Genomic DNA, 25,294 nt, shown 5'->3' with positions numbered 1-25,294 from the left:
TGTGCTGTCTTACATGGCAGGCATTAGACACTTACTACGTGGGCAGAAAAGCACCAATAATAATAATAATAATAATAATAATAATAATAATAATAATAATAATAATAATAATAATAATAATGGAAGCGTGTCCTTTTGTTAGTGATCATTTATTTCACAGCTACGCATGCTTGCCACCTGACCTGCAGGACTTGAGAAGGATTATTTGGCTGTTTTGTATGTGCTGTGAGCCTCGAAACGTTTGATTGTGCTTGTTTTCAGTTACTTTCATCGCCGACGAGATTAACTATTTTTGTTTTTGTTTGCGTTATGTATTTACGCCAGTCCCTCGCGGAGCTTAATGATGGGCACCCTTCCGGGATAGTTGGACCGAAATTTACCACTGTACGTGGCTTGACGTTGTTCACTTCATTGACGAACTCTTCATTGCTTCCAGGTAAGCTCAAGCTTGTGCACCAACTTTGTGAATAGCTGAACGCGAATGTTGGCAGGCTTTATACAAGCTTCTTACGCATATAAACACATTTTATGGCCTCGAATGCGCAATCGCCCTTGACATAGAATATTCGGGAAACGCGTCATCGCTATTTTTCTCCTATCGTGGCTGTCAGTCTTATAAAACGTGTGCATCCAGCTCAAAGTATGCGCAATGAAACAAGGTCAACACGACGTTACAATGCTACGGGCAACCGGAATGCACCTGCCACCGACAGGACTCGAACTCGCAACCTCGTGTCCGGCACCCAGTGAGGTTACCGCTGTTACACTGCCGGTTTAGAGGGAAACTGACTGCTCTTTTTTGACTACAATGAGTATTAGAAGGACGGAGTCTGAGATCTCTGCCTCTCCTGAACAATAATTTCTCCTCATGTGACGATGATGCCGCAAGCAGTTCTCGCTCGCCCCTGGCTAGTGCAGCAAGACAATGCGCAGGTGGCCGAAGACGGATACGTTTCGCGTACGCAAACCGAGACCTCAGAGTAACCCTTGCACTTCGGGCAGCTGCCCCTGCGTGACAACCGCTCGGCCGACGCCAGCCCAAGACTCGTCAAGCGTCGGCAGCTCCCCAGTTGCTCTCTTCGCAGGCCGTCTATCGCCGGGGGCGCCAGCGCCGACGATCTGACAAGCGGCGCGCGCGCCAGCTTTTCTTCCTGGCTCGCGAGCTCGTTGTCGAGTCTCCGCTCGACTCCGGGTCCGCATCGCGAGCCACTTGTGCCGTACGCAGCTTGTGGGACGGTGGCGTTGCGCGTGATTGCCTCGGTGTTTTCCGAGGGTTGCTCGTGGTGGTGCCGTGCAGCAGACGACATGCCGACGACTCGAGTGTCTTCGAGCAGACGACGGACTCACAGACATCGGTGACGACGGCCGTGGAGCTGCTCGGGGTACCCAGGGGGAAGAGGCGTTCATTTGCACCGAGAAACCATGTTTCCGGCGCTGCCGGTCGGTCGTTTCGTGTTTTGTCTCATTGCGGCGCTGGTGGCGTTGCAGCAACAGGCGGAAGTGGTGCGCGGGGACGATAGTTCGTCGAGCGATCTGGTTGTGGTGACGTCCGCAACGCTGACCGAGGACGAGCGAGAGCCGGGATTTTGGGCCTCCTTCAGGACCTACGTACTCGGCGAGCGCGACGTCAACAGGCGTAAGTACGAACCCCGATAGGTTTCGTTCAACTGATGTTTTGTGGGCCTTTCTTTTCAAGCACAGTAAACAAAAAGATATTACGATATAAATTCCTTTTAGCAGCTGGACGAAGTTTTCACACCTCTCTTTTCTTTTTCGAACGCGAGAAACAGGAATTACGAGTTCACATTTACATTTAAGTAAGGTAAAAATCATACACACATACACGTATACATAACTAACACGCGTTTAAATGCTTCTGGAAATTCGTGAAATGCTGAAAGTGCGACGCAATGCATAACGTAATGAAGCCACAGGCTCGTGCAAAGATGGCGTACATGTTAACAACAAGAATAAGTGTACAAATGCATGTTTTTCTTTTTGTTCTGTTTAGCAAGTGCAGACGAATGGGAAGATTAGCTGTATATGCGTCGGCTGTACCATGGCATAATCAAGAAATAAACGTTACTCATTTCGCAGATATAACAAGCACAGGCACATTAAACACACGCAAGCAAGTTAAGCCTATGTACAAAATATGATATAACTGAACAAATTAAGCTAACTAGGAAAGCGTCCCTCAAGAACACATATTAACAGAATTTCATAACACTGTGCATTAAGGATGCTATAGCACGCACACACATACGTACGTACATACACACGCGAACATTCATACGTATACACACACGCTCTCTCTCCATCTTTCTCTGTGCTTCTAATCAAACAGCATGGTTAATAATGAAATGTTAATATCTAATTCTGCAATACAATCTATGACAGGATACAGAAGACTACATCTTAAAGGTACATAAGCATATGAAGCCAACAGCGAGTAAATGACTTTTAGAGTTTGAGATATAGCCCTATAGACACATTTTGAAGAAGCTGGACTACAAGCTATGAAGCATCAATTAATTCAGCTTAGGTCCTTAGCGCTTCCATAAAGGAGTGCCGACGCATATTTTGGGAGTTTTAGAAACTCTGCCACACGGTTCTCGCGCGTATAAAGTCCCACATTTAGCAAGTATATAAGGGTTGGGATAATGGCCTCGCAATGCCGGCACCGCGATGCCGTCACCGATGACATTATCGTGACGTCATGACGGAGGAAGATGCAAGTGACGTCGTCCAACAATAAGGTTAGGTATGGCGGCGTTGTTTCAGAATAAAAATCCAACGCATGTTCTGCGCACGCATCTTCAGGCAGCGCTCGCGCGTAGTCACTGCAGCGTTCGATAAGAACGGAGCAAGCCAGTGTGCCGTGACGTCATGAGGAATCCGCGTCCTTGGTACATGCGTGCAACCGGGACTGGTTCCTGGTTCACGCTGGTGTGTTCACGTACCACATTATGCTCGCGGTAGAAAGAATGCATCATCACATCCCTCAGCCTTGGCCGTGAATGACCCCAGCTAATATTCCCAGGGCCTAATCTAGTGCAATGTCCGAATGCCCTCAGAAGTTTACATTGAAGAATTCTTTTAACCCCTATACCGTAAGCTGTTGGAATCATCCTCCTGGTGACGTCATTGAAATTGCCTGTAGCGAAGGATTTTTCGCAGTTCTGCGTAGTCACGTATGAGTTGTAACACACAATGCTTTTCTTTCCGTTCATGTGTGAACCTGACTGGCATTGTGTATTTGTGTCTCTTAACTTTGTGTTATAACGATGTCTTCATCGCTATAACTAATCTCATTGCACAGTTTTCTATTATTTTGTACTTTCTGATGTTGTAGTGGTCTATCATATGCGAATATTTTTGCGCATAAAAGTTCAATAACCCCTACAGTTATGCCCACTGGTTGAATGCTGGTATAGTAATAAATAAATAAATAAATAAATAAATAAATAAATAAATAAATAAATATTAACGGAAAGAGAGACGTCATGGTAGATGTAGTTACGTGATGCGCGGCTCACCTAATTCGAAAGATTTGGGTTCGGCTTCTATGTGCGGCAACTTGTATTTGAGACCGCTTTCATTTTTCCTTATTGATCTTGCATTTAAGTTTACCAACAGTAAATTTCACCTATGCTATCCCTGACTTTATGGTCTGTTTGCCTCACATAGTTGTAACTAACAAAAATATCGATCCCTGGTTTGCCTTATTCTGTTCTTTTGTAGAAGGAAGTATCATATATTTAGGGCACTTTTTGGAGCTTGTCAGTACGTTTCTTTTTCTAAGAATTAGAAGGTTTGTACCTTCACTGAAAGTTAAAACGAAATAAAATTAGGATCTCGTACGCCGTGGTAGGGGACTTCACATTGATTTTTACCCCACCCCTCTCTTCCCGGGGTTCTTTAATCTTGCGCCTAAGTCGAAGTAGACGAGCGCTTTTTGCATTTCGCAAGATTGCTTCAACAGTATATACTACTCACTCATAAGGAACTTAGAAGTGGAATGTTGTAGCTGTTGGCATTTTGTTATCCCCCTCCCCCCTATCTCTCCCTGTAACACCCACGGTCTGAGCTCATCGTGTAGAGGTCGCGGCCACTTTGCGCAGATGACTGGCACCGGCGTTTCTTCAACCGGTACGTTCCTCTCTTCGGCGTCATCACCCTGTCCCTGGTGGCGATAGCTCTCTGCCTCAGCTACTGGTGAGTTTCTTTTCTTGCCTGAGAAGCTATGCTATTAGGACCAGCTTCCTCGCACGATGAATTGCGATGAAGATTATCGGTGCGTGGGACACGAGCATGAGTTGCGGCAGGGCTGTGGTATCCGTTGTGCCGAGTCCAGCGTCGGTGATCGGTGACGTGAGTTTCGGCTGCTTGACTGAGCACGTGGGCTTGTGAGTAGAAGCGACCCGAGGGCGACGAAACGAGCTAAGTCCCAAGAAGGCACATTTATTTATATCGTACTTGAAGGGGGTCGTCACAGAATAGGTACGCCCTGTATAGTAGTCGCAGTTTCGTCTCAATATCCTTTTTCTTCTTTTGTTGTATGAATGTGGGTCAAATTTTTAAATATTTTGCCATCTTTCATCTACATGGTTGCTCGTGCTTGTCCATTAGATAATAAGAGCTTTTTTTGGCCAAAGTATAACCTGTCACAACATTATTGTTGGGTAAATTTAAAAGACAGTAGGGTAGGAGGGCGTAAAGTACGACATTTCAGAGTTCGACATTATGCTGAGGCGAGCCTTATATAAACAGTTCATCGCTCTGCCCAATGGCGAAATAGACATTTCTACTTATTTTTCTTCTTCTTCTTCATCTTCTTCTTCTTACTATTATTATTAATTACTGTGGCAAGGCTTTTGATGTAGTTAGCCACTCTCAGCTTCTGATCAAACTTACGCACTCTGGTGTTGATTCGTCAATTGTAAATCTCTTGCGCAGTTATCTTCTTGATAGATCACGGTAAGCTAACGTCAATGGGCATGCATCCACTTTTTACATGACAACTACCGGCGTCTCTTAAGCGTCAGTATTAGGACCACTCCTTTCTGAAATTTTTAATAATGACGTTCTTTCTGCTATTCAGAATTCTTCATTCCTTCTATATGCCGATGACATCGAGCTTTTAAGGAAATTCATACTATTGATGACTGTCGCATCCTGCACTCTGACTCGCTTTCTTTTTCTAAAAGCTGCAAAGATAATAACATCACCTTGAATGCTGCTAAGACCAAAATCATGACTTTCATGAGCAAAACAGCAAGAATTTTTATTTCTTATTGTGTAGATACTGTACCATTTGGTAAAGTCTGTGAGATCAATGACCTCCGTGCGCTTTTTGATACAACCTTGCTCTTTTGAGCTCACACTAACCGCGTTGTGGTGCGGGGTATGCGCTCTCTTGGCTCTGTTCGCAGACTGTCGAGATAATTCCGTTCTTCTACATCATCCCGTAATTTGCACACAGCGGTCTGTCTTCGCCAACTCGAATACGCGTCGGTCGTCAGGAATGACATTTCTAGATCCAACAGTGACATTATAGATCGGCCCCGGAAAAAGTTTCTAAGCATATATCATCACCGCTTCGCTAACACGGAGACCGGACCTTGTTCTAACACTGTTGGATTATTGTCGTTGCTTTTACTTCGCTGCCGGTGTAATCACGCTGACCTTCTGTTTCTGTTCAAACTTCTGTCAAAGTAGACCACAGGCCTACTTTGACAAGCACTTCAAGGAAGCGAGGCACTTTGAGCACCAGCGAAGACACTGAAGTTTACTCAGTCCCAGGCAATGACCCGTCGGATGACAGCTTTGTGTCGGTGAGGAACCGAAAGGCCAAAAGGAGACTCATCAGGACGTCATCACCTGGGAGTAACCCTGCAGGCAAAACATGAGCGCTGGCCGCACAACATCCTCTTCATACATGTGGACTCTTCCGTCTGCCTTCGAGGATTAAACATGCACGCCATCTCCGTTTTCTTTGAGGGAATAGCGCCAAATGAAGTTAAGGAGGCCCGACTAAGCACGCGGAAGAATGTTTTGGCTGTCGACACGACCCGTCTGAATGCGCTAGACAAGTTCCGACAGATTACAGAATTGGGGAACATCAAAGGTGCTACCGGTTATATGAAGGGGAGCAACCTGTACTGCCGGCGTAATCTGCGACATTGACCTGGCAATTACAAATTCGGACCTGCCCATTTTGAGTGAACCGGCGTATGAAGGAGTGGTCATAACGGACGTATGCCGCCTTGGAAACAACCGCTGCGTGAAGGTAGTGTTCAAGGGCGACTCTATTCCTTCGCATGTCAAAGTCGGTCACTTCCGCCACGTCGTTTTAATGCCACAAGTGTTTCAGGATCGGACATGTCAAAGGCACCCGTGCGAAATCTCCAGTGTGCTCCGGTGCGAGGAGCCGCACACTGCAGACGTCTGCCGCGCAACAAATATTAGGTGCGACAACTGTGATGGGTCTCATGTAGCAACATTTAAAGACTGCCCAAGTATCGAAAAAGAATTTTCTATCCTGAAACAATTGGTTAGGGATAACGCATCTCATAGTGAAGCTTCTGCAAAGGTCCGGCGTCGACGTCGTCATCGACGGAAGGTTGTGTCATCGACACCAGCTTAAGCACAAACAGACCCGAGATCCTATAGAGGCCTCAAAAGGAAAAGCTTTCCCGTGTAGGAGACTGGTCGGCGCTCCCGAACGCCCACCCTTTCAAGGAGCCTACATGGTTGATGCCTCCATCACAGCAAACTTCAGTTGATGATGTGCCAACAGTAGATCGTCAAATCCTTCCGATGCTGCAGTCCCTAATCAACGTCATCAGAGTAACGTTGATCAGCATCGAAACTCGATCTGCTCGAAGTGGACTACAAGTGCTGGACTCGCTGAGCCCAGTCCTGGCAACCCTCGAGTGAACCATGACTAACAACCACCAGTCATTTCGTAAGGAGGTCAGAGATGCATTGATTATTCAGTGGAACGTCAGACGTCTAAGGTATTGCATTGTTGATTTTCACCAGTTTGTGCATGTTAACAGATTTCCAATCATCGTTATCTGCGAACCAAAATGATCCCATCCAATCACATTATCCGTCTGCGAGTCAGTCACGTCCTCAAGCAACAACGAAAGCAGCTTTCATTCGCCGTGAGCCTGCTTACGTCGTCCAGCCTGTGCACCCTCATGACGACAATCAGTATGTCTCCCCAACCGTCAAAAATAAGAAAGCTCACCTTTACACTCATGGGTCCGTACCTATCTCCATTGAGCCCGTTTGACATCAAAAGACTATCAAACATAATAAAAGCATATCCTGGTCCTTGGTTTGTCACAGGGAACTTTACCGCCCATCATAGCATTTGGACAAGCTCAAAAGTTAACGAAGTGGGACGAAGACTCGCTTCATTGGTCTTCAATCATGACCACTTGCTGCTGAATGTCTCTAGTCCTACATTTCTAGGGGTAGTGTACAGCAACTGTCTGGACGTGATTCACCTTTGTATCACGCCGCTTTGACACGGGCGTTAAGGGGTTGTTGGACATTGAGGCACATGGGAGCGATGACATTTCCACTTACCTTAAGATCGACGGGATGTCTAACACTCATCCGCCTAGCGCACTACAAACAATAGATGGGACTGTGTTAAAAAACCTATTGGAGGACGCTTGTCAGGAAGGTCTCTTCTCTTGACTGCAAGAAGCTATTAAAGAAGCCGCGCAGACTGCTATGCGCATGCTCATGTGCTCACAGAAGCACTCGCAATTCGACTTGGAGTGGGAGCGACTTCGCGCGATTCGTCGTCTCGCGGAACGAAGATGCCAGCGCACAATTCGCGATCTAAGGACAGCCCGGCCCACTCAAAAGAACATACAACGCCGCATGATAAACCGGAATCAGAACGAAGGACAAAGTATTGTGAGTCCCTTGACCCCCGTAAACCACTGTCTCAAATATGGAGAACTGTGAGAGGTTCTGTTTCTTAACAAGGCTGCTCATCCAAGGCACTAGCGCTCTTCCGACGCCGACAAGACCTGGATGTAGCGGAAGATTTTTGTCCTATGATTGCAGGCCAGTCAATGGGCACAAGTTCCCTTACACTTACCGACGTTCCAGGCACACGGGATTCACACACGGATTTGCCGGTCACCACTCCAAAACTCGACGCGGCACTTGTCTTATGTAATCAATCGTCATCCCCTGGACCAGATGGTGTAGCTTACCGTATATTGTGCCACCTCGGCGAACCGGTGCGAAGTCCATTGCTGCACATCTTCATTGACACCTGGCAGGACTGAAACGTTCCTCAAGAATGGAAGGCCAGTCGCTTGGTACCGCTCCTAAAACCTGGCAAGTCTCCTCTAGAGGTGACTTCATACCGCCCAGTCGCGCTGGCTAGTGGCATTGTGAAGGTGAAAGAACGAATTATCTTCGCCAGACTTGAACGACACCTCGAACGGTGTGAAGTTTACCCAGACGCCATGGCTAGCTTTCAACGTCACCGATGCTCCATTGATAACGTCATCGATTTGGTTACATACGTTCAACGTCTCTTCATTTCTAAAAAAAAAAAAAGAGGAATGGTGGCATTAGCCGGAAGCTAATGACTTCGTACGCCATAGTCATCGATGGACAAAATATCTCTTATCTTAGGACGCACCGGTTTCTAAGGGTAATCATCAACCGTGACCTCTGTTGGAGTCCCCATGTGGCCTACCTAAAGAAGCGCCTGACAGGCATCTCTCATCATTTCAAGTTTCTTGGAGGAAAAGTCTGGGGTACTTCAGTACATATGATGATGCAATCGTACTGGACGCTGTTTCTCGGGTGTCTGAGGCACAGCTTGGCAGTGTTGACCAATACCTGTAGAACTAACATCCGTACACTCGAAAGTGCTCAGGCCCAGATACTTAGGGTTTCCCTAGGGGTGCCACGATGTACATCAACATCCGAAACCATTGAAATTGCACATGATTACCCAGCCAAGATTCACATTGTTATGGAAGCTCTCAGTGCACATGACAGGCACCTTGATCGCGCCCCTCTCCGCTAACTCGCCTCACTGCCGGAAGACCAACCACGCACCTCTTTTTGTCAGACGATACTACCATATCGTGTATACCTGCCATCAGATTACATAGCTGCGAGAGTTTTGCTTCCCTCTTGGTGCTTGACTCAGCCACAAGTACCAGGAAGTACAAGCACCGGGAATTCGAACGAAGGTACAACTCTCATCACCAGCTCTCAAGAATGTTTCGCTGCTGTTGGTGCACGGAAAATACAACTATCATACCCATTTATACACTTATAGTTCAACCACCGGGGAATATTTTGCAGAATCAGTGATTTTTCCTGTGAAAGTCACCGCCTTGAAGATCAAGGCGTCACACAAGACTGCATCGATAGCCACGGAGCTTGTTTCTCTTCGTAGCGTACTACGCGTAATTCTAGAGGAACCACCTCAGAAGCGGAGCATATTCAGCGACTCTAAGGCAGCTCTACATTGCTTGCTTTCTGCCTAACGCCGTGCATCCTACGAACAACTGGTGCTACAAATCCGAGAACTCCTTTATCGCCTCGTCGAGCAACGGCACGACGTCACATTTCAGTGACTCCCTAGCCATAGTGGCATAATGGGCAATGAACATGCCCATAAAGCTGCTCGATCTGCTCATGAAGAGGGCGTGCACGAACCAATCCCTCTGTCAAGAACAGATGCAGCAGCGAAACTTCGAGTGCTTGTATATTATGCCTTACAATCGTTGTGGAACACACCTGGTTTCCAGCACACATGTCTACATCGACTAGACCCCTGTCTGCAACCTCATCCTCCAGATGGACTACCCCGACCCGAAACAACGGTACTTCACCGATTGTGGCTTGGCGTCGCATTTACGAAGCCGTCTGCCTTCCGCATGGGAAGGGAGGCTAGTGCTGCGTGAGACCACTGCGAAGGCGAGGAAACTATCGAACACGTTCTTTGTCATTGTCCCCGATACAGCGCACACATGCAGTCCCTCGCGACCGCGCTGGCGCGTCTCGATGACCGGCCGCTTTCGGAGCAAATCGTCCTGGAACGCCGACTTGTACAGTCGTCACACCACAAGATAGCGAAGGCACTATTGAAATTTTTTACGTTCGAGTGGTCTATTGGAGAGACTGTAGTTCGCATGGACGTTCACGACCTTCCCTATCCTTCTTCCCTAACGACCTTCGCCAACCTTCCCCAACCTGCCCTATCCTATCCGCTATTCTTTCCCTCTTTAATTTCCCCTTCGCCTTCCCCTAGTGCAGGGTAGCAAACCAGAATCTTATACGGTTAAGCTCCCTGCCTTTCCAATCCCGTTTATTTCTCTCTCCCATGTTCTTGCCTGGCGCCAGCGACACTCAACCGTTCATAGAATAAAGAGTCATTATATCGCTAATTTTAATGAACTTGATATTTTTCATAACTCGCAGTCATCATTCTTTTCGGGCTCCGCGATGTTGTGACATATTTTGACATATTGTTCAACTGTCCTTCTACACCTTTTTATTTTGAATTCACCTTGCGTCTTGTTGTATGTACACTCTTCAAGATTGTTTTTTATTCATTGTTTTATTTGGCTTATGTTCCCCTGCCGACTTTTGCCCTATGTATCCGTGCGCCAGCACTTAGACCTCGTGGTTGTTCCTGGGCACGATAAATAAATAAATTATTGATTGATTGATTGATTGATTGATTGATTGATTGATTGATTGATTGACTGATTATTATTATTATTCGAGATAGTATACATGTGGTGTTGTTGATACGATAACTAAATAATAACTACATAAAGTTCTCACAGAGAAGCGTTCAAAAGGCACCTGCCAGTCTGGGAACAAAGGAGACAGACAGGCTGAGTAGTGTCGGTGAATAAACAGTCAATAAATCATCAAAAGGCTAGAGCAGTCAAGAACTTGTAGAGATGCAAGCAAAGAGAAAGCTAAGGTAGCACCGGTCAATTACACGAAACGCATATGTTCCTGCGAAGCACTGTAAAAAAAAAAAAATTCAGTGGCGATCTAATGGTAAATGGGACATAAATGCATCACCGTTACGTCTCACCTCTTTGAGGTCCTGCATTCACGATTTAAAGCGCGTTCGCCTCATTGCAAGTTCTTGTTGAGGAGCTCCCTCCACACACGTCCTGCCTCTTCGAGGAGCGACTATAGACACAGGGTGTCCCACTTAACTTACGTCAAAATTTAAGGATATGCGATTGCCGCGTAGCTGGACAGAACCAAGGTAATATTGCTTGCCGTCGCTTAGCGTAAGTCAGACAACTTTTTTAATTTTGCCTAATGAGATAATTAGTCACTAATTGTTAATTATGAGATATTATAATCTGAACAACATTGTGAATCAGAAAATTGTAGGCCATCATAAAAAATCCCAGATACCCCTTTCTGTTGCTCAATACGTGCTACACAAGAGTGTTTTCCAAGCGTTAAAGAAAGCCTGGAAAACACGAAAAAGTGCCGCGCGACTAGCGCTGGGCTTCTTTCGGGCTTTAAAAAAAAATTTTATGTATCTGCCGCGGTGGTATAGAGGTTATGCTTGTTGCGCTTGCTAAGCGCGAGATCGCGGGATGAAATCTCGGTCACGGCGCTCGCATTTCGATGTTGGCGAAATGCAAAAAAAAAAGAAAAAGAAAAAAAAGAAAACTCCCCTGTCCCGTGCGTTGAGGACACTCTAAAGATTCCTGGGGGTCAAAATTAATGCGATGTCCCCCCCTACGGCGATCCTCGTAATGAAATCGTAATACCCCTGAATTAATAAGTTCATAAAAAAAATAAGTTCATAAAAAAGAAGCTTTTAGCCCAGGTGACCATCCAGATACTTGCTGGAGAATAAAAAAAAAATGATTTGAAACATTACACAGCACGTATTGAGCAACATAAATATGTACCGGGAATTTTTCGTGATGGCCTACCATTCTCTGATTTTTTTTTGCTGCGATTATAATATTTGACAAGTTACCTAATTAATTATAACGAATTATATAATTATGCAAAATACAAAATGAAACTTGTCTGACTTGCTCCAAGAGGCGGCGAACAACACTACCTTGGTTCAGTCTAGCTGTGTGGTACTCGCATATTTTTAAAATTGTGGCACATGTTACGTGGGACACCATGTACTGTATATCAACGAGGGCCGCTCATTCATAGCGAGGGTCTCGAATCTGGTAGCCTTGGTCCCATTAGGTAGCATACGAAGGTTTATTAGTCACGTGCCTGCCGTCTTAAGCTCACGTGTTACATGACGTCATCGGGCGTACAAAGGGTGTTTCACATTTGCCTGCTACGACTCTGAGTGGCTCTGGCCAACACACCCGGAGCTGGGTCTAGTACTCATAACTGCCCAAGTTAGTGGGCGGATGGATGACCGTCACTGTAGCACAATTGGTAGTGCATCGCACGCGTAATGCGAAGGTTGTAGGTTCGGTCACCACCAAGGACAAGTTATCCTTTCAGAAACTGTCATCTCCCCCTTTTTATCATTATTTACTAACTACTACGTCAAACTCTTGCCTTTGCTTCGTGTTGTCGACAAATTCGACTAGCAATTGCTACGAACGGGTGGATGTCTGATTTTCCCTTTATTCATTATTTTATACATTTCAATCTCAACCACAACAATTTAGCCCTAAGCTTTCCTTGGCTTCATTGCTTGCTGGCTTTGTGGGATCGTATATGTATACCTTTCTTTTCCGTTTGATATTTCTGATGCTTACACATTAAACAGAACAAGCGGTAGGAGGAGGGGGGGACGAAACATGGCTGAAGTTGGCTGCTGCAGTTACTAAACGATTTAGAAAATGATTCTTGAAAATAAAACGAATGCCAGAGCGGCAGCTCTCGGGGTGCTCGTTTCGTTCTTGAGAGAGCAAGGTTGACCCATCTCTGTATTCGAAGATATCGGCGACAGCTGTGTGCTGTCAGCTGCAGCTGTTGTCCGTGCAACGGCGGATACCGCTGTCCTGTCGAACCTTCTCTTCTTTTTCTTTTTTCTTGCATGCAGAACCGCCTTTCTTCTCTTCCAACTGGCTTGTTCAACCAGTTTCCCGGCAAAATATGTAACTGGACGTGTCTCGTTAAGTCAGTGATGATCTGGAAATGATGACGCAGATAAGGCAGCTCGGACGTCAAACCACTGCGTCCCCATTCCTCTCTCAAGGACAGATGCTGCGAGACAGCTTCGCGTTCTAGCACGCACACTCTCGTTAGCTGAGTGGAACACCGCACATACAACGCTCGCCAGACTGCACAGACTAAACCCTTCGCTGCAACTCGGACCTCCGGCCGGACTGCACCGACGCGAAGCCTCTCTTCTGTGTCGGCTGTGGTTGGGAGTTGCTTTCGCGAAAGCTTATTCATCACTAACTGGAATGGCTGACAGTCCTGCATGTGATGTCTGTGGCTGTGAGGAGAACATTGACCACATATGTGCCGCTGTACTCAATTTTGAGCACAAAGACAATCTACGTCCAATGCATTCAGGAAATTAGATGATCGTCTTCTGAGTGAACAGACAACATTAGGACACCGTCCCCACCGATCATGAAGGCTCTTGTGTGCTCTCTTAGAACGTCTGGCTTGTGCGAGTGCCTTTGACTCTGTGGTGCTGTCCGTGCACGTCTCTCTACCTCCATCTCTCTCTCTCTCCCTCTTCTTTCTATTCCCCTCCTCCCTTCCCCCAGCGCAGGGTAGCCAACCGGACCCTTGACTGGTTAACACCTCTGCCTTCCTTTTATCTCTCGCTCTTTCTCTCTCCCAGGTCTAAATGACCTGACAGGGAATAAGAGGGCGAAGTTGGTGTCGGGCAGAGCGACGCGACGCCTGTGACAATACGCGAATACGGCGGCACTGACGCCGATGTTGGTGACTATAAACGAAACTGAGCTGCGGGCGGAATGCCGTGGTTCACACGGGTCGCAGCTTGCTTCGGCGTGGTGCTCCTGGAAGCGCGCCCTCGTAGCTCGCGCAGCAGTGTTGGCCGGAACGTCTCCGTCAGCGCCTCGTACATGCGTGCGGGGATGACTACTAATTAATAAACTCCTCAAATATTATAATCCATCCCGGGGGTACACGGCCAGCGGCGGCAGCGACCGTTTACTGAACGAGCGGCGGGGCCCCAATTCGTGACTTCGAGTGCGCGCCACGGACTGCGACTCTGCTGAGCGCGCCATGGTCCTACATGACGACGGTGCTGGAGGCGTTCCTGTACCGTGATTTGACCGCGGGATCGTGACTCTTGCTATAGACAGCCGGGAATGAACTTGGTAAGGCCCCGGGCAGCGGGGTTTTCTAAGCATACCTTCGGGTAAGGTCTGAGAAGATGGATTTTGGAACGCGCTGAGGGCGCGTCCTAGAATAAACGAAACGAATTTACTCCAGTCTGAGTCTGATATCGTCGGCGACTTATACGAAAGCCGACTTTCTCAGTAGCGGTCAGTGCTTGAGAAAGGTGATTGCGAACATCACTGCTGGGCTAGTTAGTGGAGAAACATTTCGAAAAAAAAGCGTAGGAACATGGCACTACTCTTGTTGCATCTTTCAGTATAGTTCTGTTGCTGCGATGTTCTTTCCTCTCTTTTTTTGCGCGAAACGACGCTGGACTTCTGTCAGCCGTGTGCCGATTCGTAAAACGTTGTCGCGCTGTAAAACGACTGCTTGTGTTGTTGTATAGCCACTGAGGGAGATCATTCAAACATCGGGCGGTAGGATTAAACGTTACAAAGATCAATGCACAAAATGAAAAGAAGTTAGGGAAATACTACTGGAAGACAAACAAGTAATCCGTGATTGAGGGGTCAGACCAAATAATAATATATTGCAATTTCACTGAACGACCTGCGTCGTAAGTAATTAGGTGAGAAAAATTATATTCACGCGGAAAGGACAAAAATTACCGTAATCCCATGTCATGTGAGGCTCAATGTTATGCGAAACATTAGAACGGAGACATAATACGAGCAATAATTACTACTTACGTCAACATAAATCTTTCCCTCACAAATGGGTGCTAATGATGAGGGCCCGAAAAAGATGCTTTTACTCAGAATGGATCGGCCAAGCTGCGAATAGTAAAAGAAGTTATGGGCAACACGTCAAAAAATGTTGTCTTCATCTGACCGTTACCAACGGCACTGTTGAGGAATTCAACACTTATTTTACTAGCGTAGGTCCAGCTCTAGCAGCCCAGCTTCGTTAAATCGATATTGAACCTCCTCCGCCGCCACATCCAATAGTAAACTCGTTTGTTCTTGGAAAGAAAGAAATTGCTGAAATCGTTTCGACAGTTTCTACCATGCAGAACAATTAAGCTACTGGGCCCGATGGTATTCCTGCGAGGTTGCTTAAGGGTGACATTGATATCGTAGGACCAGTATTACGCCGTTTGTTGAATCATTCTATTGAACAAGCAAGGTATTCAACTTCATTAAAAATGCTAACGTAATTCCTATTCACTGTCAAATAAAGATTCTCTCTCTCTCTCTCTCTCTCTCTCTCTCTCTATATATATATATATATATATATATATATATATATATATATATATATATATATATATATATATATATATATATATATATTATTCGCAAGGAACGTGATCTGCTTGACCCTTCAAATTACAGGCCAATATCTATTATAAGTATAATAATATTTTCGACAAATTTATATCAGCACGGATCAAATTATTTCTAGATAAGTATATCATGCTCTGTCATCAGAAACATGGTTTCAGGCCTCGGCTCTCAACGGCTACTGCAGTTTTGGCTTTTTCGCAGAAAATAAACGTGGCATTGCAACTCAGTACGCTAGTAGGTGTTATCTTTCTTGACTTAAAGGAAAAGCACTTTACGTTGTGGATCGTTTAATTTTATTGGACAAAGTTAAACATTATGGGTTTCGCGGTAGGTATTTGATTTCCTTGTAAGTTACGTGAAAAATCGCTCTCAGGTCGTGAGAATTCAAAAGTTCGGCAGCATGTTACACTCACGTAACACGCGAAGACGAACGCGTGCTGCACGCGTGGTAGTGCATCAATTTATACGATCGGAGGGATCAGACTTCTTGCAAGACATAACGACACGCAGTGCGAAGTAAACGTACGGCGCTGTAGGTCGACCTGCTCAACGACACGAGCGAGCACATGACGCCCTACCTAAAGGTTATTTCCTTCTTTGTTTCACTCTCTCTTTCTTTCCGTCTTTCTTTCTTTCTAGACGCCGCTTTTCTTACTTTCTTTCGTTCTTTCTTTGTTCTTTCTGTTTTTCTTTTCTTCGTTTATATTCAGTCATTGCGTCCTTTCTTGCTTACGGGGGTATGAGCCATTCCTGATGATGGTATTTTTTTTCTCACTGGACTAGACGCCGCTTTTCTCAGGTATGAGCCATTGCGACGAGCCACTTAAGGTTTTCGCCTTAATAATATTACGCCTTCTAAACAAAATATTTGTACTGTCGTTCCACACAGTGTGTCGGAACGAAACGAAAACTAAAACGAGAAACTAAAAAAAGAAAACCCGATATTTTTTACCGGAACAAAAGCGTAACCGAAACCTCATTTATTGTTTTGTTTTTGAGTGAAACCGAAATACCTTTTATCGGTTTTCGGGTCAAAGGGGAAAGTCTGCTATCCGAAACCAGCGACGTCAGGCAGCGTCAGCATTAGCGCGTACCTCAGGGGTTCGCATAAGCGCATAGCTCAGGCAGGGATGGTGCGAGAGATAGCCGGTCGAGCGCTCCACTGCTCTAATAAGCCTGCCGCTCGGTACACTAGCAGATTGGCATCATAGTAACACATGTATTTATCTTAATAATCTTCAGAAGATTGCAGAGCATCAGTCTCAGTCTTTCTTGAATAACCCTTTATTTCTTGCTCCCAAGGGTGTCGGGTTGAGAACGTGCTGACGTCTATTGTTACACCTCGATGAAAACACAGAAATCAAGATTTAAAAAATCAGGGTACGTAGAATGGTCTGCACCAAGGCCACTGGGACTTGTATGCGGGTAAGGCAGTTCAGCCTAGAGAAAAGCAGCTGTTCCAAACGGTACTGGGCATTTCCACGCAAAAATGTAAGACGCAGGTGGCAACAGGAGGAAACATTGAGGGAGAGATAAAGAAAAAAGAAGAGTTTGTGTTACACTCGAAAAAACGTGCCTTTACAAATATTTCGCTCGATAGCTTTGTAATGCCCGCTGTTCATGACTCAGCGTGTCTCTCAAGTGGTGTTTTACGCTTACCTCTACAAGTCAGCTCTCACGAGAGTTCGTGCTCGTTTCTGTGACACCATGAAGGCCACGAGGTCACAAGGATCCTCACAAGAGAAGTGGTTAAAGATTTACATGCACTCCTACTAGCTCGCTAGGAAGTGCCACAAGAAACTTTGTGACGACCTTTGAAGGAAAGCGCACGTAGCCATGCAGGTCTCAGATGACAGTGCTGTCGGTAATGTTAATGCGATAGCATCGTCTATTATTATCAACGTTGTCAGCCTTCTTTAAGCCTGCAGCTGGGGAAAGGCCAGTGCCGAAAGCAAATCTTTGCCTAAATCGAATAAAATAACGTCGATTATGCTAGTGCGATGAAGAAAAACTGAGCTCTTTAATGAATTCTTGAGATTTTTTTTTCATCCCTCCTTCCTTGTGTGGTTCCCTTGATCTCGTTGCCCCGGCACAAGGTAGAGTCAGCCGGTCTATGCACATGTTGTAATCTCTCTCTCTCTCTTTCCCTGTCTTCCTCTCCTCTTATTCCCGCAGACTTCTGCCTGGCGGGACGGACCGTTCAGTGCGCTATTCCAGAAGGGATTGATAAGATACGAAATGATACGCACCGTACACGTTACTGACACACGACCCATTCCAGCCAGGCCAGTGTGCCTCAGGAAAGTTAGAAGTGTCTTATACGGGTTTCACACAGCACACTTTCGATCGCGATTCAGTCCGATCGGGATCGAATTTATCGGTCGTGATTGCATCCTTTGCGCAAGCTGTGGGAGGGAGCCAATCGTGGTCGAGATAAGGCTTGATCGCGATCAAAAGCGACCGTGTGACACCAGTATTAGTTGCGCGCGACGCGGACAGCGCTGGCCCGTGGGAGAAGTGCGTGTCGTGTATTTGAAGGCGTGACAGTTTTTCATGAACGCTCTGAACAGAGTCGTGAGGTAACAGCGCGAAAACAGGAAGCGAGAAAAGGACAGACAACAGCGCTGTTTCCAGTCCTGTTCTTGAGTTGTTCCTGCGAAAGCCATGAACCAATCTGGTCAAATGCGTACGCTTCTGTACAGAGATTATAGGGCCGTTCTTACTGATATGAATAGATTACGAGAGCAGATTATGTGGACCGCGCGTCTTACCGCAAGTTGCACGCACGTCACCCTGGTGAACTTAAATTAATTAAATTATGGGGTTTTACGTGCCAAAACCATTTTCTGATTATGAGACACGCCGTAGTGGAGGTCTCCGGAAATTTCCCTCATCTGGGGTTCTTTAACGTGCACCTAAATCAAAGTACACTGGTGTTTTCGCATTTCGCCCCCATTGAAATGGGGGCAAAATTCGATCTCGCGACCTCGTGCTCAGCAGCTCAACACCGTAGCCACTGAGCAACCACGGCGGGTCCTGGTTATCCTAAAGAATCCGTTAAAATTGAAATAGAAAGTATGTTTGTATTGACGACATTTGACAGAATGCGCTGTAGACATGCCCGATCGCGCCCGTCAAGGCTACACGCAATGAATGTGAAACTCGCGTGATTGATCTTGCGAAGTACGAAGAGTCCCGTGGGCCGCTGTTCCGAGTCGGTGCAAACAGAACCCTGCGAGCGACATGCGAAATAAAACGCCAATGCGCTTCACGTCATGAAGCTGCCACATCATCATCGTCATCATCATCACCATCTTCATCATCATCATCATCATGACATCATCGACTGCAGGAAAAAATGCCACTTTCACGATTTTCATTTATCCGTAACCCGAGACACGACACAGACTCCGCCCCCACGTCGGAGAGTTATCTCACCATGTGCCCTGCCGACTTGCATTGAGCATTAAAGCGAAGCATTTTTTGCCTGTATCCCTCCAGGGTTCGGCAGGGCTGACTTCTTCAGCATCCATTTAACTCTCTCTCTCTCTCCCGGGTTTCACGTAGTCGCTGCTATTACTGTCTATGCCTGATTATCTATCTATCTATCTATCTATCTATCTATCTATCTATCTATCTATCTATCTATCTATCTATCTATCTATCTATCTATCTATCTATCTATCTATCTATCTATCTATCTATCTATCTATCTATCTATCTATCTATCTATCTATCTATCTATCTATCTATCTATCTATCTATCTATCTATCTATCTATCTATCTATCTATCTATCTATCTATCTATCTATCTATCTATCTATCTATCTATCTATCTATCTATCTATCTATCTATCTATCTATCTATCTATCTATCTATCTATCTATCTAATCATGAAGGTTATATATGAACAAAAGGATAGCACGAGCAACAGCATCCTTGTTCTGCGCAATAGAAAAAAAAAATTACGAAGAGCCTGAACACTGAATGTCGGTAATCAGCACATTTAAAGCATACCAACCTGTTATGGGAAAAAGCGCTATCGTATCCAACGAATTCTTTTATTTGCTTGTATTTGTTTGTTCGTTTTCTTTTCTTTTTTAGCCATGCGGTATGTACTACTGAGTGTGTGTCCATTCTTCGCCGATCCTCCAGAAGGATCGAGCATGCGCCGCTGCGACACACTAGGTACATAACGCTCAAATGTAGCCAAACATGCGTCGGTCTTCTCTGTGCCGTACTCTCGCCATCGCCAGTATTCTCCCAACGAGCGTCATACATCGTCTTCGTGTTGTGACATCGCTGCGTCGAAGTAGGACACTGCGCATCCGCCTGATTTGGTGTTTCCATCGCGACACAGCTAGCGAGAGGTGTAGTGTATGAACGTAAAAAAATAAAAAATTGCATCATCATAGTGTTGCCACCTTTTTGTGGTGGATAAACGCAAACATTGCGCGCAGTTAGTTACGCATCGTGTAAGATGGAAGCGAGCACAGCTGCATACGCATCGCCGTTACTTGTACGTAGGATTGTACGTGCACTGCTTCACCGAAGTTTCCTATCACATGGATTCGAATAGGCGGGTTCGATCTGCGGGATGATTTTTTGTCCTCGGCACCCGATACGGCGTGCTCCAGCATAACACTCGCTCACTCTCGGTCGCAGGTGCCAGGACCGCAACTCTCCCGAGACGGAGTCCTCCAGGGCGCACCTGGAGGAGCTGCGGCGAATGCAGTGCGGCGAGAGGGTCGCCATGTACACCATGCCGCCCAGCACGGACACCTACACCCAGCAGGGGTGCCCGGGACACGTAAGCGAAGTCGCAGATCCCTGTGTCGCGCGAACGCTTCGTTGTTGTTTTCTTGCTTATTTTTATTTGTATACGTGCAGCCAATTACGCTTGGGAGTATAGCACGGGTGCATATATATAGAAATGATGAGAGGCATAGTGGATGTAGTACTCCAGAACGCGCTCTAAATATCTAGAAGAACGGTCATTTTTGTAAGCACCGTGTGAGCCATGGTGAAGGCCAAGACAGTGCGTCGAAAGCTAAGTCACTGATGAGAAATAACAATGCCTAACGCGCGTCGTCTACACCTTAAATGAAGGCTCGGCTGGGAGCACTGCGAACATCTAAGATGGGGCTTGTTTACGAACGCGAGGATGACGAGACGCTACTTCAGTTGTAAAGAAAAAAAAAACCCACTGTACAGAACTGCACATGTTCTGCACACTGTAGTATATCTCCTTCAGGCGCTGTGTGAGCAAGTGTGCACCCTAAGGTAGAGTGGATCAAAGGCAACAAGACACTATTACGTTCGAGCAATATGCGTCAAGTGTTTCACTAAAGCGAGTTGGAAGCCTGACGGCTGCAGATGTTTGCTGGCGATTTCAGTATGTCGCCAAGTAGCGGGTTCACTTTTTTTCATTGCTTTTCGCATTGTTTCACATTAGGCATCTTTTCAAATGCCTGGATAAGTGCTTTCCAAGTACGCTAGACGTGAAATAGTTCGTGTTCTCGCATCCGGCGTTCCTGAAGACAGCTATTGCCCGTTCTGTAAGCTTGCCGAAACTCGCCGGAAAAATGGAAATTCTCAATCCGTACTGCAGCTGCACGCTTTCCTGATCATGCAAGTAATGGGGGGAAACTTAATTGGTGGACATAATTAATTGGCCTTGGAAGGAGATAGCGGCGAGAATACGCAATTATAGGTGTCAGTAAGAACGCGACGCAGACAGGGGAACCACAGCGCACCGGACAAGGGACAGGGCGCTGCACCCTGTGTCTGACTGCAAACCATTCTGTGTCAGTCCTGTGCGTGTGTGTCGTTGCTGTGGTCGTCCCTTCTCTAATGGGCGTCTCATTTATCCATCCCCCAGCGTTGCTTTGTGGTGGTACACCCTTTGACTGGAACGTTTTCTTGAACATGGTCCAAGTTTTTTTTGGACACTGGCCGCATCCGTCGGCGGCGCAGAAAGCTATTCGTGCGTTATTGCAGTTTTTTGAGGAACAGCGGCCTCAGCGACCATTTGTATTCCAGCTGTGCCTCTATACTGCGGATGCGCAGCGTTCATTCTCTCCCTCTCTTCTTATTTCTGTTCCCTCTCTTCCTTACCCTTACCCCAGTGTACAGTAGAAAATCGGACGCTTGGCTCGTTGACCTCCCCGCCTTTTCTCTCCTAGCTGTTTATTTTTCTCTCTAAACCCCATGAATCAATCGATCCGATATACTTAAGCAAACCGACAATCTGATTTGATTACGCCAGCTACGTTCATGCTTGCAAAATCTTCTACAATTCTTGAGCACGCGCACGCAACGGCGTATACTGAAATGTGAACCTTCTCTCTCTCTTTTTTTTTTTGCAGGACTTCTACGGTTACCCACCGCCGCCACCACGGTACAACTACGCCACGTTCGATCCCAGGGTTCCACCGACTGGTCCACTGCAGCCCTCCGCGCCGCCTGCGTACCAGTCGCGATGATCCAGGCTGCTCGGATCGCTCGATCGAGACCTGGGGGTCGCAGCGAACCTGCGACACCCCCGCGGAAGTGACGCAGCTCCCAGACGTTCCCAAGAACAGCTCGACCACGTGACCACGTGACGCGTCCACGTGAGCGCCCGCGATGCTCCTTTCCCGTGGAACCGCACGAGCCAAGACGCTTGCTGGAACACAGGCTGTCCGCGCTGCGGAGTTTGTCGCGCATTTTTGATGAGCATCGCCGCGCATCGAAATCGAAGGCCCGCGAGCCCTTCTCGCCGCCGGACAACGACAGTCCAGACAGGTGGTCGTGTGCCTTTTTGGGAAATTAAAAGCAACTTCTGCCCGTATCGGGATTTTGTCATGGTAACGTTTCTTTTCATATGCACGCGTATATGCATATATTCGTCTATATTGTCGTTTCAATGTTTGTTCATATTTGTAGTCGAAACATTTTTTATAGCACAAAGAATTTAACGTTGTGTGCCTGTAAAGGTGGATTACCTGAAGAGGCGGATGTTACTTGCGTCATAAATTGCAATGGCTAGTTAAAAAAAGATTCCTTAATGAACTTTCTCATTATTTACATTAGGAAAGATGTACTAACTGCAAATCGGAAGTTGTCTCACCCTCGCGGAAATAATAAGACGATATATTCGATATATCCTTATATCCGAAAGGGATATAAGGATATAAGGGATTATCGAAAGGGATATATCCCTTTCGATATATCCGTCCCCAAAATATTCTAAAAATGCATTGGCCTTACAGTTAAGATCACCCTGAACTGCGCTTTGCTCATGATTTTGGGAAACTGTTAGCTGGAACGCCAATGTATTCCATAGCGCACTGTATTTCGTGAGTCGCGCTGGTCTTACGATTTCTGCTAAGCAAGCCTGACTTCACTATACTGCTCGACTTCAACATTGCAATTGCTGGAGGTGCCTTACAGGGAATAACCAAAGAGTTAATTAGTGATCTGTTTTAATTATCTACCTGGGCATTTTGATTTCTCATTCAGGTAATTTCCGTATCTTCCATAAATACATTTGATGAGAAAGTCGGCGCTTTCTGTCTGAGGTGATAGACGTTTCAAAAACTTTGTTGGGACTGAAAAAAAAGTTGAAAACGGTGACATATTTTTACATGTAGTGTTGTATATCATGCTGATATCTTTATGCAGGGTGTCGCTGCTAGCGTTAGCCAAGCTGGATAGTGCTTCTGTACAAATTACCTGCCTGATTAGAGAAACTGTATTATTCCGCTTTTAAACTTTCGATATTAGGGCATGGCTTTTCAATGGGAAAGCTGTTATTACGCCCTAAAACGTCCCAGTCAGCAGTTTTGAGCGTGCTATTTCCTGCGTAATTTCTTTTTCAGGCCTTACTCCCACAGTGTGCGAAACTGAAAAACTTGTCATGTGACTTCGCGCTCGCGCATGCCGTGACTTCGCGTGCCATGACCTCGCGTGCCGGAACTAACTTCGCTCATTGCCTGGCACGCGGTAACCGTCAGTAAGCTGCAAGCTGTCGGCGCTGGTGTTTGGCTCTCGCTGATCGCGAGATGGGTGTTCCGTGTGAAGATCGCAGTCTCTATATGTATACGCGATGAGAGGGAAAGAATGCTTCGGTTTAATAGACTGAAGTCTTCGTAAACCTCGCGTCACAGTGGCACATCCACTCATAGCGATTGGCCAGGTAACGAACACGTATACCCAGCTGAAGTTGTCATTTAGGCTCCACACTCCTCGTGTCACACTAGCGGGGCCGAGCCAAGATACATGGATACTTCGCCAATATATATCGTGATACAGATACATAAAATATTGATGCGATAAGTGATTAAGGTACACGTACAATATACAAGTGGATAGCATATTTATCCGAGACAATACTTACCACTTTTGTCTAAATATATTTCGGTACAACAATTACAATTAGCTGATTACTTATTATAAATCCGCTGTATAGCACTCTGGAAGTTGCGGCTTTCGCAAATTTCTTATCCTTCGCCAGCTGGCTTCCTTTCCTCCGAATTTCCATTACTAATACGCAAAAGTCTTTTTCAACTTTCTATCAGAGTATCATATATCTCTATAAGTCAGCAGTCTATACGCGTAGTGCGCGCATACGGACGCGCCACTGGTGGGCGTCTTGAGAAGTACGCTCGGGAAAGTAGGCAGCGGTCCGCCGTAGTTTTTTCAACATCTTTGCTGGTGCTTCTCTATTGTATTCACGTTTTCGGGGCAAAATAAGCAACACCCTGTGCATGTGTGTGGTGGCCAAAGCTTCAAGTCACGTAGAAGAAGAATTGCTGTGTGGTGTGGTTCTCAAATACATGCAAAAAACTTGCTGGCGATACGGTTCTGACCACGAGGCCTCATGAGCGGGAGCAAAGCTAGCAACGGGGGGGGCAATTTCTTCTTTTCACTCTTTATTTTTGTCATCTCGGTGTTTTTTGCAGTCGATAATGTTTCCGCGGGTGAGTGAAGAAGTTGATCACAGCCTACCCACGTCTTGTTCAATTTGTCCGCAGCGCAGCATGCGGATTACAGGCATTTCGCTTAGGTTCCGAATGCCGCTTCTTTGCCGGGGCGCACGACTGCATCGTGTCGTATGTTAACGCTACTTGAGGCTTGCGAGGGCTTACTTTGTTTGGTTTTATGCGGCCCGTTTAATTGTCGCACCAGCTGTCATGCAGTTCATGTTTCCGGATCTGTTTTATGCCCGACTTCGCACATGTTCAACGGTTACTAGTTTCTTCATGAGAGATGATGACATTTTCTTAAGTGCGAGGTTTTGACCTCGCCTCGTGTGTAAAGGGCTAAAATCACGCTTTATTTTATCGGTATGCCCTCAAACAAACGCATCTTTAGCAGCTTTGTTCTTTTCGCAAGACGACATCTTAAATATTTTGGTTTCCTGGGAAATGTGTTGAGAAATGAGGTAGTTCAGGGCAAGGATTGTTAGCTGCTGCAAATGGTACTGCTGTTCAATTTTCGCTAAAAGTTCGCGTCACGTTTGGGAAATCTTAAAGCCTTGATGCTGTCTGAGCAGACTAACCACGGAGAATGCTTTGTTTGTCTCACAGCGCAGTACTGATTTTGTACTCAATTAAATTGAAATTTCTTATAGTATTTTGCCGCGCGCCTCTAAATATATCGTGTGGC

At 46.1% G+C, this 25,294-nt stretch overlaps 1 protein-coding gene across 1 annotated transcript; it reads left to right on the top strand.

Moving 5' to 3' along the window:
- Positions 1-229: 229 nt before the first annotated feature.
- Positions 230-22,477, top strand: LOC126528252 (uncharacterized). Its single transcript, XM_050176143.3, has 4 exons — positions 230-1,636; positions 4,125-4,218; positions 20,309-20,453; positions 22,012-22,477. Exons 1-4 carry the CDS (start codon positions 1,423-1,425, stop codon positions 22,126-22,128), a joined length of 570 nt encoding a protein of 189 aa, XP_050032100.1. The 5' UTR covers positions 230-1,422; the 3' UTR covers positions 22,129-22,477.
- Positions 22,478-25,294: the final 2,817 nt, after the last annotated feature.

The sequence above is a fragment of the Dermacentor andersoni genome, chromosome 9, assembly GCF_023375885.2.
Source record: "Dermacentor andersoni chromosome 9, qqDerAnde1_hic_scaffold, whole genome shotgun sequence".
Taxonomy (NCBI): Eukaryota; Metazoa; Arthropoda; class Arachnida; order Ixodida; family Ixodidae; genus Dermacentor; species Dermacentor andersoni.
This window is presented reverse-complemented; position numbering and strand designations above follow the sequence as displayed.